The 20,000-nt window shown below is 40.6% G+C and overlaps 1 protein-coding gene across 1 annotated transcript in view; it reads left to right on the top strand.

The window, feature by feature from the left end:
* slc45a4a (solute carrier family 45 member 4a) overlaps positions 1-19,754 on the top strand; it is a 52,113-nt gene extending 32,359 nt beyond the window's left edge. Inside the window, exons 4-16 of the mRNA XM_023416245.2 lie at positions 9,471-9,659; positions 13,661-13,840; positions 14,083-14,273; positions 14,371-14,557; positions 14,763-15,224; positions 15,343-15,614; positions 15,906-16,067; positions 16,673-16,772; positions 16,935-17,015; positions 17,111-17,241; positions 17,837-17,905; positions 18,014-18,168; positions 18,497-19,754. Coding sequence (XP_023272013.1) covers positions 9,471-9,659; positions 13,661-13,840; positions 14,083-14,273; positions 14,371-14,557; positions 14,763-15,224; positions 15,343-15,614; positions 15,906-16,067; positions 16,673-16,772; positions 16,935-17,015; positions 17,111-17,241; positions 17,837-17,905; positions 18,014-18,168; positions 18,497-18,677 — 2,360 coding nt within the window. The 3' untranslated portion in view covers positions 18,678-19,754. The remainder of the gene's footprint in view (positions 1-9,470; positions 9,660-13,660; positions 13,841-14,082; positions 14,274-14,370; positions 14,558-14,762; positions 15,225-15,342; positions 15,615-15,905; positions 16,068-16,672; positions 16,773-16,934; positions 17,016-17,110; positions 17,242-17,836; positions 17,906-18,013; positions 18,169-18,496) is intronic.
* Positions 19,755-20,000: the final 246 nt, after the last annotated feature.

Here is a 20,000-nt window from a genome sequence, read left to right as displayed (position 1 = left end):
GTGAGACGTGGCGTTCTCAGTTGTTGCTGTCACTGTCTCTGTTGGAGATGTTCAGTACATCTGAATGTTCATTAAATCTTCCAGCTGAACTCACTATATTCAGTCAAGATTGACTTTGACCCAGTCAGTAGCTTTTTACATTGGCTTTATAATACACTGTTTTTAAAGCTCACTGAAAAGTATTATGAACCGTTATAATGTGATAACACCACAAACAGGCAGCTGCTGAGTCATTGACCTTATAAGCAGAACTTTTACAGGCCTAGTTTTGTACTGATCTGAACTAAAGACAGTCAGAAGCAGTTTTCACAGTCATGGCCGTCCGATCGATTATGTGTTTGTGCACTAATGACTGATGGTCAGTGACTACGACTCAGTTCAAATCATCAAAGTATGGAAATAATTAGTTTTCTACACTGTATATATTAGTACAAACCACAGAGAGTGTTGTCCAAGAGGATTCTGGGAAATGAAGTTAATCACTGACTGAAGTCAAGGTAGACAAAGGGGAAATACTGTAAGTCCACCATAACTATAGATTAGAACAAAACTATACAACCTGTAATCTTTTTGAGTTACACTCTCGCAATTGAAGCAAAATTGAAGAAGTTATTAAAAAAGTAAGCATTTGTTTAGCATCAGAAATCAATAACTTAATTGTTGTCTCAAACACCTGCACGAGGTATTGATTTTTGGTGGTGGAACAGCTGTTTGTTTGCCTCTGTTTTAGATGATGGATTGCCCCTTTTACATAAAGCAAAATGCAAAAGCGATCTAGTTAGCTGCCTGTGTATGCGAAGAAAAACTCTGCAGTCCTCAGTGCTGGCATAAAATCTACAACCAGATGCTTATCAATAATGAAATATTGATGTTAATATTTTAAATCTGGTCCCAAAGACCATCTGTCACAAACCACTTTCCCCCCCCCCCTTTTTCTTTCCTTTCTTTCTTCCTCTCTGAATAATACACCTGACTCAGTTCATATGTTTTGTTTATTCAAAAACACCTGCTTCCTCCTTTCCTCTCCTCGTGCTCTCTGTCTCTCTTTCTCTCGCTCTCACCCTCCTTCCTTCCTGCCCACTTTCTCCCTTCGTGACCTCTGCCCTACTCTCACTTTCGCACCATTTCTCTGGCTCTTTTCGGGGACGCTTGTCATTTTTCTTGCAGTTTTCTCACGCCAGCGCAGGATATGAAAGGAGTGTTTTGTGTTTATGGGAGAATGGGAATGGGAGGGATAAGAACAGAGGGAGAGAGAGGGAGAAGGAGAGGAAGAGAGGAGAGGATGAAGCTGATGTTTGTTGGGTTCGTCGGGAAAAAATCAGTGTATGAGAGCTGGAAGGAGATATCGGAGTTTTGTTTGTCGAGGAGGAGATGCTCACTTTCAGTTCATTGTGTGAGAGCGGAGAAGGGGGCGGTGGACAGAGGGATGGAAAGATGTAGACATGAGAGTATGGCGCTGGTGGGTTTGGTTAATGAGGCAGAAACACAACATTGTTATGAAAGGTGAAGTAGAAGATTCAGAGAGGCGGAGGGGCAGAGAGAAGACGAGATATATGATGATGAAGACCGAAACCAACAATGCGTTAGACCGTCTCTCACCTCTCTATGGCTCTTTGCCTTGCACTCATCTATTCCTATTGAAGATGCAAATTTTTTAAAAACAGCTCACAAATATGTAGTTTCATAAAAAATAAAAAAAAGATTAAATAATTTCCCGCACCTGCAGGAAACTGTAGATTTTGATGTCACTCAAACAGGAGTAAACAGAGCTTTTATAGGTAACTACTTTCAGCTGTGGATAAATACACAGAGCAAAGCAGCGGCAGGATGGTGTGGGACCGACTTAAAATAAAGTGCCATGTTCATGGTAATAAATAGACATGTCACTCAATGGTGTCACAGTGCAATGGTGTGACTCATTAATGATATTTTTATAGCTGTTGGGCAACAATGGAGTTCTGTGGCACAGGGGATTCAGATTAATCAGTCTTTGGATACACAAACAATACTTGTCAGTAAGATCAATTAGTTATTGATTTTAGTTTTTCATGGGATATTTTTTGAAAGGAAGAAAAATCATGTTTCGTTTGTTTTGTTGTTATTTTGTCTCCGTGTCATAATCCTTTAACACTGAATATACCGAGACACTGGTCTCCTCTACATCTGAGCATTTTTCAACTGAAAGAAACATAAGTTGACATCTCAGCAACAGGTTCTGACTTCTTGTCCGTCATTGATTATCAATCAGATAAAATATGGAAATTCCAGCAGGTCACCGATAAGCCACTGTGTTTCTTTAAACTTAAATTTCAGTCTTTTAATGTAATGATTAAAGTTGGAAACAGTGTTGACATTGTCAAGTCAGCTGATTGTTGTACCTCCAGATTTAAATTAATTTTATCATTTAATTAGATTTTTGTTTCTATGTGATTTCACGTGCCACCTTCTACCAGTTTTGAAAGTTTTTTTTTTCCCCCCTAAACTTCATGTTGCTGTGGGAAACGATTCTAAAACACATTGTACAAATGCAAAAACAAACAAACAGACAGACGTACGGTAAATATATATTTTTAAATCAAAGTCTGCAGGTAAATGGAAGATCCATTAATGTTGAAGTTGAGGGAAGAGAATGTACCGTCCTTTTGAATTCAACATTAAACTCTGGGTCATGTGATTCTACAAGGCACCGTTTCTCCTCCAGTGAAGATTTCAAACAATCAGACAAACAACAACTGGAGCCAGAAAGTTTTACTGTCGGTGCAGGGGCGACGTGGAGAGACACACAGTCTACGTAGAGGTTGTGATGAATGGGCAGTCTGTGCTCCCAACAGTCGCACATTGAGCTCCATTTTTAGTGTGTGTGTGTGTGTGTTTGTGAGGAGGAAATGTGCATAGTAAAAATTAGCGTTTTGATGATAGATTGAGCCGACTGTAAATTTTTCTTTCCCACGATCAATCATCAACGCTCACGGCCGTCTGACAGCCTGAATATGAACGCCGCTCTCTCCATCCTGCCTTTCTCCCTCTCTGTCCTCCACATTTCCTCCCCTGTATCTCACCTTATCCTCCCTCTTTCTCTCTCTCTCTCTCTCTCTATCTACCCTCCCCTTTTCAATTTCTTTGATCTTAATCCTTTCTCACACTCCTTCGCTCTCTATGTTTTCCTCTTTCTGCACTCTTTTCTTTTTCTCTCTTTCTAAAATACTTCCTGCGTCTCAATTCTCTCAGTATTGTTCCCTGTGTATGTGTGTCTTTGCACATACAGCATTATGAGTGTGTGGGAACTCAGCTGTGTGTGTGTGTGTGTGTTTTTTATTTTGACAGGTGTCTGTGTGTGTGTGTGTGTGTGTGTGTGTGTGTGTGTGTGTGTGTGTGTGTGTGAGTTTGTGTGTGTGTGTCTGTGTGTGTGGGAACAGAGACATGTCTTTATTTACTAGGTGGAGACTGTGTTTTACTGTATTGTGCACGTGTATGTGTGTGTGTGTGTGTGTGTGTGTGTGTGTGTGTGTGTGTGAGGGAACTGTTTACTAGAAACTGTTTTCCTGTTTTGATGTTGACAAACCTACAGACAGACAGATTCCTATCTGCCGCTTTGTCTCCCACTTTATGACTGTGCCACTGTATACAGGTATTGTTTATGCGCCTTTTGTACGTGTTTGTGTGTGCTCTTTCTACTCAGTGTCTTGTTTTTCAGTGCACAAATGCACACATCGGTACACGTGTGTTTATGTATATCTGTGTGTGTGTGTGTGTGAGAGGGAAAAAAATAAAATAAATGTGAGTCAAACGGAGAGAAACAAAGCTTTCCTTAGTCTGAACAAACCCCACAACAGGAAACCATGTGTGAATGACACAGCCATATTAGTAGCCAGGAAGCGAAGGTGATGGAGTCTCCGTGGTGACAGGGTTCCCAAGACCTGGTCACCACGGCGACAAAGGGTCAAGCCCTGTTTATGGCCATCTCATGAGAAACACAGAGGTCAACAGGAACATGGCCTGTAAAGTTTGAAGAGAGGGTGTACCGTTAATAAAGTCAGTGTGATGGTGTTTGTGATCTCTTGACAGTCACTATAACCAATCAATAGAAAAATGTTCATAGATTAATCGATTAGACAAAAAATTAATCAGCAACTATTTTGTTTATAAATGATGAAGTGTTTTAGTAATGATATAATAATAATAATTTAAAAAAATGACAAAATTGGCAGATTCAGTTTCACAGATGTGACGATTTACTGCTTTACTTTGTCTTATGTGAAAGAAAACTTCATCTTTGTGTAGTGCAGTGTTGGTCAAACAAAAATGAAATTGCTGATGGCATTTTTTTTATTTGTTATTCCATGAACAATTATTCGATCATTCAGGAAAATGATCAGCAGATTAATAGATAATAAAAAACAGACATTAGTTCCACCCCTAATGTAAATGCAGTCCTGTTTTGTGCCATGGGGTGACATTTTTTTATTGACTTTAACAACAATCTTTTTGTGGTAATATGCATGCGTGAGGTGTCACTTTACCTCGGCTGACTTCACTGCTTCTTTCACTCGGGGCATATTCTCGTCAGTAATATTGAACTTACACTAATTCTCATCATATTTTCATAATTTTGTCAGACTTAATTTTTCTTAATGCCGACAGTGCAGCCGATTCAAGTGTTGCAGTGATATCTGTTTCCATATGATCAAAGCTAACAAGGCTTTTCCTGACCTCTCATGAGGCTGTGATTGGAACTAACCCGTTTGTGGATGTTGGCGACTAAGTGGTGTTGATCATCTTTAGCTTATCCCTAAAACCACCTGTTGTTTTACTCGGCCGGCTCATAAAAATGTGGTAACAAATTTCACAAAATGTGGATTTAGACAATCTTCTAATCCCGGTTAAAATCTAAGTTTCGGCAGCTTGCAGCTACATCATAGTGAAAGGCATTACAATCCATTTGTTTTGTAAGAGCGTCTTTACTTTGCATACAGGTGCACATCATGTTGTTTGCAACGCCCGGTTCAGACCTGTCTTCTTTCTCTCTCCTGTCGACTGATGAGTGAAAATGATCTTATTAAAAAAAAGAAAAAAGAATGCAATGCCTGTAAAATCATGTTCTCCTGTAATTGATGCACTTTTCTCCTCTGTGCTGGACTGTCAAACATAATTTAGACAGACGTGAAAACACTCAGCTTAAACTGGCACTTACAGCATTTTTTTTTTTTTTTAGCTTGGCACATTTTAATGATGATGATCATTAAATATCATGTTGTGGACTTTCTGGCTCAGACTGTGAGAGGACTACAGACCATAACAACAACAACAACAGCTAGTTTTCACATGACAGCGGCATTTTGCAAACAAACAACTCCCCTTACAAAACCTCCAAACTTCCAGAAGAGCTCACATGCTCACAGCCGCCTCCTCAGCATCAAGCTCAAGGACACAGACTTTTGTCGAGTCATGCGAGATTTTCATGAATTTACCAGCCAAATGAGATTTCTGTCTGCTGTGCTGTTTGCCAAGAACCAGTCGAACTCTTCAGTCAGCAGCAGGTAAACTGTCCAGACAGACTGGGACACACCTCAGACTGTCCTGTGACTGTGCTGATAGAAAATGCATTAATGAATTAATGGGTCTGTGCAGGAGGTGGGGACATTTCAGACAAGCATTTAATAATTAGATATCATGGCACTCAGTTATTGATGTTGGTGTCATTAAAGAGGTCTGTTTGAGGGATATGAAATTGCATTTTGATTTTATAAGAGCCTAATGTCCTCTCTATTAAATTAGTTGCCATCAACTCTGCAGCTTTTCTTCCCTCTATGTCTCTTTTACCAACGTCATCTTCCTCAAGTGAATTTACAGCATTTCCACATCTCTGCTGTCTCTCCTCCTTTGAGATTACTGTAGATTGAATGAATAGTAAGAGGGGATTCTGGCTTTTCCTTCTTACACAAAGGGAAACAAACTCACAAATACCTTTTTGTGTGCCGCTTCAGAGCAGTAAGTTTAGCCTGCGTTTTGAATAATCCCTGTTTCCCAGATGATCACAGAGAGAGCAACACACCTTCAGCAAAGCTTAAGGTTTAATAGAACAACTGATTCTTTTTTTGATTTTTTTAAAAGATAAAATACACATGGATTCACAGCTACAGAGGATGGTCTAGAGGTGAAGCTTATGCTGTCAGGAAGTGTTTTGGACAGTTAACAGATCTTTTACTGCCTCAACCTGCATTTTACTGGCCTGTGTCTAGACTGGCCTTTAGCTCTATCTGGTGCAAGAAATACATTTTACATTTTTATTGTTAAATAAAACAAGGATATATAATCTTTAACAGTAAAACTGTTAAATGTATGAATTAGTGCTGCAGCCTCTCCCAATTCAGACGTTTTGAAAGGTGTCTGGTTTCAGGTGGATGTGGTGTGATGCACGCTAACCTCCGAAGTTTGTAAAGCTCTAAGGGGTATTTCCCGAACTTTAAGCAGAGCTATTGATCATCATTTGAGCCAACGTAGGTTGGCGTAGCTTCAAACTCTAAGCAGAGGCATTAAAAAGAGTGGTGAAGACTCCATGAGTAGACATTTTTAGAGTCTGCCTCTTCCTATCTCTGCCTCTTGTCTCTTTACTTTACGACTGTGTGGCAGCCAAATGGTAATTAATGTATTTTGACGGAGCTGGATTAAGTCACAGTTTGACAGAGATACAATGATGAAGTTCTGATTTAATTATTTGTGATTCAGCTGACTTCACTTGGTTGAAGGACTGTCTGCCTCCTCCTCCTCCTCCTCCTCCTCCTCCTCTTCCTCTCAGTAGCCCAGTCTGTGTCTAAGGGCCGTAATAGATGTTGCTTTGTTATTTTGGCATTGATGATGCATGGGTGTGTGAGGACTCAGTGATTACTGATTTCGTTGTGTGATGATTGATTTTATTCATGTGTTAACACAGTGAGATTAGATGTCTCTGAGTAACGAATAATAGAAATGCTTCATTGTGAGTCATGATTTAATTAAATAAATGAGTTCAATGGGACGGACGAGGCTCAAAAGCATTGTGAGAGTGTTTGATTTCATGAATCTCGGTTTTAAAATATTCTTTAGAACATCCATTATAATGGTCTTTGTGGTGATTCACAAATAAAAATAGTTTAGTTAAGCATACAACAAACATACAACATTACAACAAAGACTTACATACTGACTTACATACTCATCTGATCCACCTGATCCAGTATAAAACATGTAATCTAGTCTAGTCTAGTCTTGCCAACTAGTCTCATCAGACAAGTTAGCAAAGTTCAGAAAAATATCCCCTACAGACAAGATGATTCACCTTTTACTCAACCACAAAGTGGTTTGTTCTCGTAATTAGGAACAGGTGTTACGCCTAACAGGTACATTGACGATACTGGATGTTTGATATTCAAATGCATTCAAGTGCAATTCTGTTGATATGTGCTTCACATAGTCCTGATGTGAAACATTTTCGGGATCAAATCTATGTCCATTTTGATATTTTTATTGCGTTTGTTATGAAACTGTGCAGTCAAAATGTTAATATCTTAATTATATAAAGTATAACAAATAGAAGATTTGAATTTCATTGATATTTGGACCTTAAATAAATCAAATCTGTCAAAAATAAATCATTTTTTCAGTTCTTCTCTTAATATGAAGTGTTGAATCCTCTTTTTCTCTTGAATATATATACATATATATATATATATTGCCTTTAAAAATAGTACAGTTAACTTCAGTTGTAATCTCAGGTCTCCGTGTACAGTATACTGTATGTATTGAAATGGTGTGTCCCTTTGTCTGGACAGACACTTTTATGAAGTTTTATGAGGAGTTAATCAAGATCCGCCTTTGTTAGTGATGAAGTGTGTGTGTGATCGGTTTACAAGGTGTTGTCTGATGTTATTCAAAGGTATTGAAAGCATGTGTACTGTACAGTGTGCAGTATGTGTTTCCATTATGTGGCTGTATCCTGTGTGCGTGTCTGTTTAGTTATTAGTTATTTCCATTGACTGATGCTAATCTGAGAACCCTCTCGTGCAGCGTATGTTTGCTATCCCCACCTGGTTTTCGTAAGTGGAAAGATCAGGCACAAAAATATTTAGGTATGGCTTTAGTGACAAGTACACAGGAAATGGATATTCTTTTAAACTTTGACATTTTTAACCTAAGCAAGAAAGGCTTGGCATCTGGAGACTGTCTATCTATTAGTCAGCATCACTTCAGGTTTGGTCGGGTCAAAAATGACGGGATAATGACAGCAACACTTAATAGCTTTTGTACTTTTCAACAGAAACAACACAAATATATGTATTTCATCCATTTATGCGCTCATACTCATAATATTCCTGGAAGATTGTGGTGTTTCTGTTGTGTTGTGTTGTGCCTGAGAAACTTGATCACTGAGTCTCCACTCTCGTGCTTATTTTCTCTGCATTAACCGGCACACAAGAGTTGATGCTGCAGCCCTTTGTGTGATAATCCGGGGGCGAACATTCACACAGAGACGCTCAATAGACCCGAGATAAATCCTCTTGTCGAGTACGGCTGCCATGGCCTTTTCCTCCTTTCCCTTTTGTGTTGGTTTTAACAGAAGGTGTTGAAAAAGTGCGCCGCAGGTCGACTCTTAGGTAACTGAGGTGGCAACACAAACACAAACAGCGTCACCTGTGACTGCAGCAACACTGGTGCCACATGCTGAATTAAGAAAACATGTTTAATCATATTATAATATACTGCATGTAATTAGCATTATAACATATTAATACTATGAACTGAATTTTTAAAGATAGTGAACATTGTTGTGTGTCTAAACTAGTCGGCTAAATGCAAATAAGTCATAGTCATTTTCATTCAGTTTACCAGGCAGATTTAAGGCAGATATAATAGCAGCTTGTTAACACAGCCCTTAGGCAGTTTCTACATTGGCATGTGCTGTTCTCTAGTTGTTGGTTTTACTGTTGAACGTGTAATGTTATGGTACAATACTCATGCTATATTGTGGTTTAACTGGTTGTTCTTTGATGCAGTGATGCTGAGCCCAAAGGGATAATAAATCATCTTATCCTATTAGTAAAGTTATATTTCAAAGTAGTGTTCATATCACCATCACGCCATTTGTCTTTTACATGTGTTGCAGAATAAAGTGAAGTCACTTAATCGTAGAAAATTAAATGCATACTTTGTCTTTGTCTTCAAGGCTGATTCCAGTTGAAATCGATATAGATATTCTGTTTAATTCAAACTAATAAATTTAAAATCATGACTCTCACTTCTACAGTTAGGATGTTACTTGCACCCTCTGGTGGATGGCAGAAAAACTTCATGGTCAAATCTCAGTTGTGTGTCGGTAATCTTCAGACACATTCTCTGAAAATCATACGAAACCAAAAAATGGCTTTTCAGTATTCTCTCTCCTCGTCTACATCTCTGTCTTCAGCTCATGTTTGGCCTTTTGTCTGTGCCTCCAGGTCTTCCAGAGCAGTACTACAGTCTGACGTGGTTCCTCAGTCCGGTCCTCGGCCTCATGTTCACTCCTCTGATCGGCTCGGCCAGCGACCGCTGCACTCTGCGATGGGGCCGGAGGAGGCCGTTCATCCTGGCTCTCTGTATAGGAACGCTGATAGGAGTGGCTCTGTTTCTGAATGGATCGTTGATAGGTGAGTGTGTGGCACACAATTTTGAGATAGATGACTCTTCTTTCTGTTAACCATTGTTGCTTTTCCTCCATTACATTTCAACGTGATGCCCTGGAAAGTGCTAAAACTTTGCTGCACTTTAATACAGTTTGATAATCACAGGCTTTAAAAAAAATCACACTTTAACAAATCATCAAACATGTGTGTTGGAAACAATCCAGCTGTACTTTTGAAAAAAAACAAATAACCTGTGCAGTATTTCATTTTCTCATATTATCTAAAATAATTAATGCAGAATGCAAGATCCAATAAACGATACACTTCATGTGCACATAGACGACATACAGAAGCACTTGTTGAGTTTATATCTTATGATTATGTATATTGCTGCAAACAGAGCAATCATTGTATGTGAATAATATAGTTAAATTTAAGCTTAAGAGCAATATTGAATATTGCAGTTGCAGGTTAAGCGTGAAACTATATTTTCATTTTTTCTAGTGTCCACTTTTGCAATTAACAATTTTTCATTAATGACTAATCTGACATTTATTTTCTTAACTAACAGATTAATTGTTTGGTCTATAAAATAACAGAAAACTGGGAATAATGCCCATCAATAACCTAGAGCACAAGGCGACATCATTAAATGTCTTGTTTTGTCCCAATCCCCAAAATAATTACATTTTACTAGAATGCAAGACAAAGAAAAAGAGCAAATTGTCACATTTAACAATGTGGAAGCATCAAAATGAGTCAATGAAACATCCATCGTAACTTCCCAGAGCCTAACATCATGTCCTAATGTGTTTGTTTTGTTCAAACTGAGACATGTTTCATTTACTGTCATATATAGACAAACACGAGCAGCAAACCCTCAGATCTGAGAAGCTGGAACCAGGAAACAATTTCCAGTTTTGCTTGACAAGTAATTTTATTGATTATCTAAATAGTTATATAGCCAACAAAAAAGTTGATTTACATAAAATAGCAAATAGAAATCCACGAAGCTGAGTCCACACATGCTGTTTTTACATGTCGGCCAGAAATGACACAAGTTTACTTTGGGCCATCTGCTGAATGTTGTTATCTAACAACGCTGTTATCTAAACCACCTGAGAGTACCACGGCCCCCCGGTGGGAAATGAACCCCAAACTGATGATGAGAGCAGCACTGTCACTTTACCCAGCATGCACGTGTCCCACAGAGGAGATAAAAGAGCAGGACCGCTTGCATCATAGCATCACTTGCCGAAAGCTTCGCCCGCTGAGAGTAATGTCCTTGTAGTGGTGTTATCCTCAGTCGAGCCCACCACTTATTGCGTCACTCAAATGTCATTACAAGGTCATATTCATCCAATCCAATCAAACTAATTGATCACCTGTCAATCATACCACACAGATATTGATCTTGGGCTAACTATATCAGTGTAGTTCCGGTTGCAGTGTCATCAGCCATGTTATATTGTGGTTGCACACATGTAAAGATGTGCGCACACTCAAAGGTGACAGCGGTGTGAGGTTTGTGTTATCACTAGATCGTTGAATTTACAGACAGTGACAAACAGAAGTATAAGCTAAGTGATGTTACAGTCAGCAGCTATTTTCAGACGTGTACACAAACTCTGACATTAGTTATTTGTACTACACAGAAATAGCCTGTAATGTTGGATCAATAAGACCAAAACTCTGAACCACTGGAGCAACATTGGATGAAAAAGCTCTGAAGTCGAACAGATAACTGACTGTTTTCTTCGATAATCTTTCTGCTACCCTCAAACATAAATGTGCTTTGGCCCCATTTATGAATCTCAATCCTTTCTGAAGGTCCTATTTGTCACATATGTTGTATTTGGTCCACATAAAATAAGCTGAACAAATAATTGCAAACATCCTGGTGGGCTTTAACCTGAGAAGATGGAGGAGAGATTGGTCGCAAACCAGCTGGAAGTTGGGGTTAAACATTGATTACACAGATCCTTATTGAACTAAAAGACAAACAAGTAGGGCTGCAAATAAGGATCATTTTCACTATTACTATATTGATCGCTCTGTAAGCAGCTACTTTATCATATAATCAATTTTATCATATAATCAATTAATCGATCCTGTAATTTCTCAAGAAAAAATAGTAAAAAAATGACAAAGATTTACATGTTTGTCTTTTGCTGCTTTTCTTTGTCATATCTTATTTTGAACTGAATAAAGAAGACGTCACCTTCAGCTCTGTAAAATCTTGTGACAATTTTATGATACTTCAATGGGCTGAACAGTTAATCAGTTAATTGAAAGAATAACTGGCAGATGAATGTATGAAATGAATGAAAACATTAGTTGCAGGCCTAACTGGTTATTGTACTAGTGTTGTCCTCAAGTTCAACTTCATACATCTCCACTGATCTGAGCTGTTGCTCACATTAAATAACAGAGTGTACATGCTTCATATTCAAATGCGGACCAAATCGGTGAAAAATGTTCAGCACAACAATAGCGGAGCTTTTAAATGTCTCTAAATAGAATAAAGTGAAATTAATCAACAAAGGAGTTATAAATAACAAGAACGAAAGCTGTGTGAACTTTTTACTGTCAGCAGATTCTATTCAGTTCTATTCAATTCTGTTCTGCTTTACCTCCATTCTTCTGCCCAGAGGTTGGCACTCAGGTCGTTTTAGGGCACCAGGGAGTGCGTGTGTGTGTGTGTGTGTGAGTGTGTGTGTGTGTGTGTGTGTGAGTGTGTGACAGTTGACCTGTATCCGTATGAGAGAAATGAGAGAATAAAAGAAAGTGTACGTTTCCATGGTTGTGTATATATAATTGTGTGTGAACAACACAGGGTGACATGGGAAAACTGTAGTAATCTGTGTATTAGTGTGTGTATGTGAGTGTGTGTGTGTGTATGTTGACATGGGAACACAGAAGCAGGCAGTTCACAGGGAAATGCTTCCTGTTTGCTTCTCCCTTTCTACCAATCACAATTCAGTTCCTGTCTGCCTGCCTGGCTAGTGAGTAGTGTGACTCCATTGTCCCACAACAAACACACACGCGCACACACACACACACACACACACACACACACACACACACACACACACACACACACACACATACACACATACACTTTGCCTTCTATGAACATTTTTGTTTCCCCGACGTTAATGGATTTCAGTTTGTGAAGTCATGTTGCGTCACATTCCCTCTGATATTTCACGCAAGCACGCACACATGCACACACGCACATACGCACACATGCACACATGCACACTGTTTTATGTTTTATATGCAGGTTACTAAAGCTTTCCCATTCACTCTGTGGTGTTGTTCTCATACATTGATACATTTACTCAGGCGCATGGACACAAACGCACACTGAGCCGCTCCAGGGGAAGACTGGGTCACAAATGTAATGAGACACACAAGGACACACACATCACATAAAGCAGTATGGAAAATGTGCAGTGACCTGTGTGTGACAGCAGTTGTAACTCAACAATCACGTATTGATCACATGCGCAGCTCTGACCAGGGTTACATCACTCATTTTCTTTTGTTATTTATGGGCCTTAAGTTGAACACACTTTAAATCAACGTATTTGGTTTAACTTTGCCATTAATTTAATAATTCATCATACAAAATTGCATCTACTATAAGATGGCGAAATAGCATTGAAGCGATGAAAAATTGTCAAATAAACTGTAATGTAATGAAAAGTATTTTATGAATATGCTAAATAAAAATGCTCACATACAGTATATCTATTATATCTATCTCTGAACCACTGTTGACTTATGTAACTAGCACATTTCACATCATACAGTTATGATTTTAGTTGTATTGCATATATTGTATTATTTGTTCTTTTGTGTTCTGTTACCTAAAAGGTTTAACTGCCCCACCAGTGAAGAATAAAGTTATTGAATTGCATGGAGCCGACTTTGTTTGATACAGCCCCCACTGTTGGTTTGCTTGTTGTGTAACAACAAGAAAAACACACATTAAACAATTTCCGTCCTCTCTCCATCAGGTCTGTCGCTAGGTGACGAGCAGGGGAGACAACCGATAGGTATCGTTCTCACTGTGCTGGGAGTCGTGGTGTTGGACTTTTGTGCGGATGCCACCGAGGGACCAATCAGAGCGTACTTGCTAGATGTGGCAGACACAGAGGAACAAGACATGGCGCTCAATATCCACGCCGCCTCAGCGGGTACGGCTGACGTGTCACACACATACAGACACACACCGTAACTTTCACAGGATTTTAATACAGTTCACGTTCGTGTAGTGGCTGAATGTTAAAGGTGAAAAAGAAGAATTCACTGAGCATGATCGACACAAATTTAACGAACAAACACCCTGAGAGAGAAACTGAGATTGGACACCTCTTTCTGCTCATGTCTCCTTCATCCACTCACAAGTCTAAACCTGTTCGTGTGACCGTGTGTGCAGGTCTTGGCGGCGCAGTCGGCTACGCTCTCGGAGGTTTAGACTGGACACACACCTTCCTCGGAGCAGCCTTCAAGTCTCAGGAGCAGATCCTGTTCTTCTTCGCCGCCATCCTCTTCTCCGTCTCTGTGGTGTTACATCTCTTCAGCATCGAGGAGCAGCAGTACTCGCCCCAACATGACAGGCTGGACCATGTACGCCGTATAGTGTAAAATTCAATTTTAATAGAATAAATAAATTAATAAATAAAACTGGAGCTTTCATTACGTCCTCCCTCTGCTCTTTTTCCAGGAGACTCCAGATCCCAACAACCCACAGCTGTCGGCCAATGGCAGGAACGGACTTCTCACTCCCAAGTTGGAAATGATTGGAGAGGATGAAACGATGGACAGCTACGACCTCTACGACCCCTATGGAGATGACCAGTCAGAGCGCGGAGATATGGACATGGACTTTCTGGAGGTGGAGCTTGTGAGAAGTGAGTCTAATCTAAATTAAATCTTTTCCCCTTCACATCCAAATAAACATGGGAAGGAAAATCCATGCCCCCTAATAAAGAGACAATATTAGTGGTATTATAGATCATTTAGATCTGCGTTTCTCAACCATGTCGCTGCTTGTTTATCATTTTCTCTGAATTCCTCACATCTAAACTGATCAGCCCTCTCCTTGTCTCTCTTCAGGTAAAAGTGACAGCGTTCTCGCTATGGCTGACAGCACCCTCGACCACCTAGACCATGACGCAATGTTCCTGTGCCACATAGAGCCGTCCATCTTCGCCGACCGCCTCTCGCCCTATCACGGCTCGCCACCTACCGCTTCTTCCCTCTTCAACCCCAGTCACAGCACCCCCCCTCCCCGGTTCGCCAACATCAGACGCAGCAGCAGCACAGGCAGCCAGGACCTGCTCCGCCCCCAAAACAACAACCACCAAACACACGCTCCCGGCCCCAGAATATCCCGCCTCTCTGCTTTCTTGCAAGAAATGGAAAACGATGACGGACAGGAAGCGCTGCTTAACAACCAGCTCAACGAGCAGCGCACCCTGAACGGGCGGCTGTTAGCCAGTGTCACTAATCCTGATAGACTTAACAGTAACAGACTGAGCTCTAAAGGACAGGCCCACCGTGCTGGGATGGTCAAAGGTCAGTGAGTTCATGTGATATTATACATTTATAATATATAAATAAAAATATAAAAATAAAATGAAGAATCTGATGAATCGTTATCTTTACTGCTTCTGTAATCTGTCTGTTATTCCAGCTGCCAGTACCGGAGCTCCCATGAGGCAGTCACGTCACCGTCACACCTTCTACCGCCAGCCCTCCTGCACCTTCTCCTACTACGGCCGAGTGGGCAGCCACCGTTACCGCTACCGCCGGGCCAACGCCGCTTTTCTCATCAAGCCGTCTCGCAGCATGAACGACCTGTACGAAGTGGAGGCCAGACACCGGAGGAGGAACAAACAGAGAAACAGAAACCGAAGTGGAAACACCAACTCTTCCAGTGGAGATACAGAGAGCGAGGAGGGCGAGGTGAGGAGCGGGGCGGAGGAATTTACAAGTCAAATACCAGACTGTGATACTATTAATACTGCTACTGCTGCCTCTGATGCACTGGTAGGCAAGCAGCGCAGATCATAATGGACACTGGGCAAATATAAATACAAATCCAAGCACAAGAGTCAAGCGTTATTTTCTGCCACTAAACCTGTAACCATGGCAACAAGACAGCACTTTCCATTTCTTTCCACTATGTGAAAGGTCTCTTTTTTGGGCAGTATATTGTGTAATGTTGCGGTAACTTTCCTCTCGTGCTCTGTTCAGGTCGAGACCACTGTGCGGCTGCTGTGGCTCTCCATGCTGAAGATGCCTCCGGAGCTGCTTCGCCTGTGCGCCTGTCACCTGCTCACCTGGTTCTCCATCATCGCCGAGGCCGTCTTTTTCACCGATTTCATGGGACAAGTCATCTACCACGGAGATCCCACCGTACGAGTATACGCAGACTTACATGACCACTTTTAGTCAAAACTAATATTGCCAAAGTGATGACATTTCATAAAAAGACGAGTATGAATACACAACATAGTGGAATTATGTATTATTTACATTTACTCTTACATAATCTATCAATATCGAAATGAATGGAAAATGGTTTAAAGATTAAGAATATGAACACAACCAAATTATTTAAAATAATAAAATAATAACATGTCATCATATTAAACATTTTAATATCCAATAGGCAACTAGGCAAAGGAACAGGTGCACTTCTCCTGCACTGAACTTCAGTCCGGTGAACAGAGGAAGAAAAACTGCCATGTCAATCTTTTCCCAAAATACAGAGTCAGGAAAAAAAAAGAAACTTCATAGGTCAGAAACAACAAAGAGACTCTGTTTGCTTAGAAGGAAATCCAAAATGATCTGATGGTGTTGACTTATGATTCTTTTGGAAAAACAACAAAATTACTTTGTGTGTGTACAGGATGGAGTCTTTGTTTTGGCCGCCTCTCAGTTCAGATAAAAACTTTGTCTGTTTTTCTCTCTCTCTCTCACTCTCACTCTCTCTCTCTTTCTCTCTGTCTCTCTCTCAGGCTCCTGCTAACTCTACTTTGCTGGATAACTATCACAGGGGAGTTCAGATGGGATGTTGGGGGCTGGTTATATATGCCATGACTGCTGCGACATGCTCAGGTAACCACACACAAACACACTTCTCACATGTCATGTGGACATTATGCACATTATCACACGCAATTGTCTTCAAGAAAACAAACTCTCTGGCTGTTTATAAGCTGTAAAGTTCATGCCTGGATGTTAAACTCTGGAATAAATCAACTAATCTTTCTTTTGCAGCTCTTCTTCAGAAGTACCTTGACAACTTTGACCTGAGCATTAAAATCATCTACATCCTGGGGACACTTGGATTCTCCATAGGTATGAACCACAGTGCAGGGATAGCAGAGAACAAAATAAATGTCAGTAGCTAATAAGTAACTTTGGAATTTACCTGTCTTTTTTTCCCTCCATAGGAACTGCTGTCATGGCAATCTTCCCTAACGTGTATGTCTCCATGGTGATGATCAGCAGCATGGGCATCATCTCCATGAGTATCTCCTACTGTCCCTATGCTCTGCTAGGACAGTATCATGAGATGAAAGAGGTAGAGACTTACCCTTGTTTGTTTTGACCTGGCCAGGGACCGCTAGTTAGTTTGATTGATTGATTGATTGATTGATTGATTGATTGATGTGATTGATTGATGTGATTGTGATATAAAATGTGCCAGTTTTAACCTGCGTTGTTGTCCAAAAGCTGTTCGAAATGTATAAATAAACCACATTGTTGCACTGGGAGACATTATCCTGAACAGTCATTGTGGTTTATTTTGCCGTCCTACTTCATACATACATATTCACCAATCCACCAAATGATTATTCATCCTCAGCTGAAGATAGTCCCCAACAAATGCACTATTTACTCCTGTTTGAGAATCGTAGAAACTACAGTGCCCTGCTGTTTTAGGAAAGTATACATTTGTGACATCTTCAGTAGAAACCAAGAGGTAATGCATTTTAAGTGACAGACTGTTGGTTTTGGTCTTGGGGTTTTGCTGACAGTAAGAAAGATATTGGATAATGACAGACTTATCCTTTAAAACCTGATCTTCAAACTAAATGTTACCTTTGTTCTCTTTGTAAATGACTTCTTTCATTGGTGTGAGTGGCATTCATTAACTGTAACCTTCTCTGCTGCAGTACATCCAGCACAGTCCTGGTAACTCCCGGAGAGGCTTTGGCATCGACTGCGCTATCTTATCATGCCAGGTGTGTATTCACAAAATCTGTATGAATAGTTTTATATGCACTGTATGCTATAGTAAAGCTAAAGAAAGGCTGCGTTGTTAAGCAATCCTAATGTGATTTTTTTTACAGGTGTACATCAGTCAGATCTTGGTGGCCTCAGCTCTGGGTGCGGTGGTGGAAGCTGTTGGCAGTGTCCGTGTCATTCCCCTGGTGGCCTCTGGGGGCTCCCTCCTTGGATTCTTCACTGCCTGCTTTTTGGTCATTTACCCGTCTCACCACAACGGGTGAGAAAACCACCTGGTCTTCTAGTCACTTGCTTGTCATTACAGGAGTAGTTTCACATGTTAGAAAATATGCTTATTCGCTTTCTTGCTGAAGAGAAGATCGATACAACTCTCGTGTTTTTTTGCTGAATATGAAGCTAAAGAACAAAAGCCAGTTAGCTTAGCTTAGCATTAAGACTGGAAACGGGAGAAACGGCTAGCCTTGCTCAATGGTAACAAAATCCACCTTGGCAAGAAAGTGAATAATCATATTTCCCAAAAATGTCAAACTGTTCCTTTAAGCCTCAAATTCAGTCCTAACTGTTATGATTTTAATTGTGGTTGCCAGGGAGGGGGAGTCAGCCAAAGCTTCGGAGAAACGGGCCTTGACGAAGCTGGAAAAACCCAACAGCAATGAAGCGGCTGTAACCGTGGTGATAGAGAAACCCAGCTTCCTGAAACTCAACAAGGAGGGCAAAGCCACCACCACCACCACTTCCTCCCACACGGAGAATGAGTCTGCGCTGTGATCGGCGTGTTGCTGCAGGCACGACTAACTTCACTTTTATCATCAATGCTGTTGGAAGAGACTTAAGGATGTGCCAGGGTCCTCATCGTGCTGGAGCTTGCAGACATAAAGAAGAGAGAGGAGGGCAGCCGGTGCACTCTCTGTGTCTGCTTTTGCTTTTTCTGATTCAGTATATCTTGATTTGCTGCAGGAAACAACTTAATCTGACGTGGGACCAGTGTCATACCAGACCGACTTACCCTACAAAATAATCATTCTGGTCCCAGCGCTGTTTCAGCCATCACCGAAATTCCTTCCACTTAACCCTCACGGACATTTGACTGATCCGTCAGGGTCGTCCAGAAGTGAGTAATTCACAGGTCATGGTTTTAAGGAGAGGTCGCCTCTGTCTCTCAGGGCCTCTAGGAGGTGCTACTGAGAAGCCGCCTGGACAGGAAACTTCAGGGGATTCACATTCATACATGAAAAACCTTACCCGCACACGCACACACCTCTGAATCTGAATCGAATGAACACATGAATAACGAACTCTGTTGAACATTAGTCCTCGAAGCTGCAATCAATGACAAAATAAAACAAAAATGCTGAAAATCGTTCTTCCTCGCTGTGGAATCGGCTCGATTGAGTCTTTGCTCCGTGATGTGGACGCTGATCAACGAGATAGAGAGTGTGTGTGTGTGTGTGTGTGTGTCTGCTGACTTGGCGTCTCCAGAGGAGCCACAGTGTTCACCAAAATAAACCTAACACACTCAGCTTTGCGGGACTTTTCCAGCGCTATGCGACAGTAGCTTTAAGACTCTAAAGACTTTTGGAAGTGGCATTTCTGAAACTAAGAGCCTGAAGCCTGGTTCCTGGGGGAAATGATTGATCTTGAGCACCTGAATTGATTGGGAGTGTTTTGTTTTTGCCTTTCGTCACATGGCAGAAGTGCTAAAATCTTTGATTTGACTTTCACTCCGGGGCAAAGATGACAATATTTAAGAGGCTCTGCTCTGAAGTATCGAGCATGAGTGTGAAGATGCCTGTGTATAGAGAGAGTTAAAAACAGTGAAACAGTAGAGATGTTTATTGACAGAAATTCCAGGAAAGAAAGAGCAACAATGCAATATGTGCAGCATACAGGGCATTACAATCCAAAATACTATTTTCATGATTTATTGAGGACCCAGAGAAAATGATGATGTTGATGATGATGCTTCTGTTTGTTTCGAATAATCAGACTAACCTGCATGCTGCATGTTAGAGGAGCGGAGAAGAGATAAACCAAACAGCAGAGAAGAGAGACGTGGATTTGTTCTTTCTCTCTCCTTTTTTTTTTTTTTTT

This window comes from Seriola lalandi, unplaced genomic scaffold (assembly GCF_002814215.2).
Source record: "Seriola lalandi dorsalis isolate HSWRI2012SDOR001 ecotype SW California unplaced genomic scaffold, Sedor1 jcf7180002054562, whole genome shotgun sequence".
NCBI classification, from domain to species: Eukaryota; Metazoa; Chordata; class Actinopteri; order Carangiformes; family Carangidae; genus Seriola; species Seriola lalandi.
This window is presented reverse-complemented; position numbering and strand designations above follow the sequence as displayed.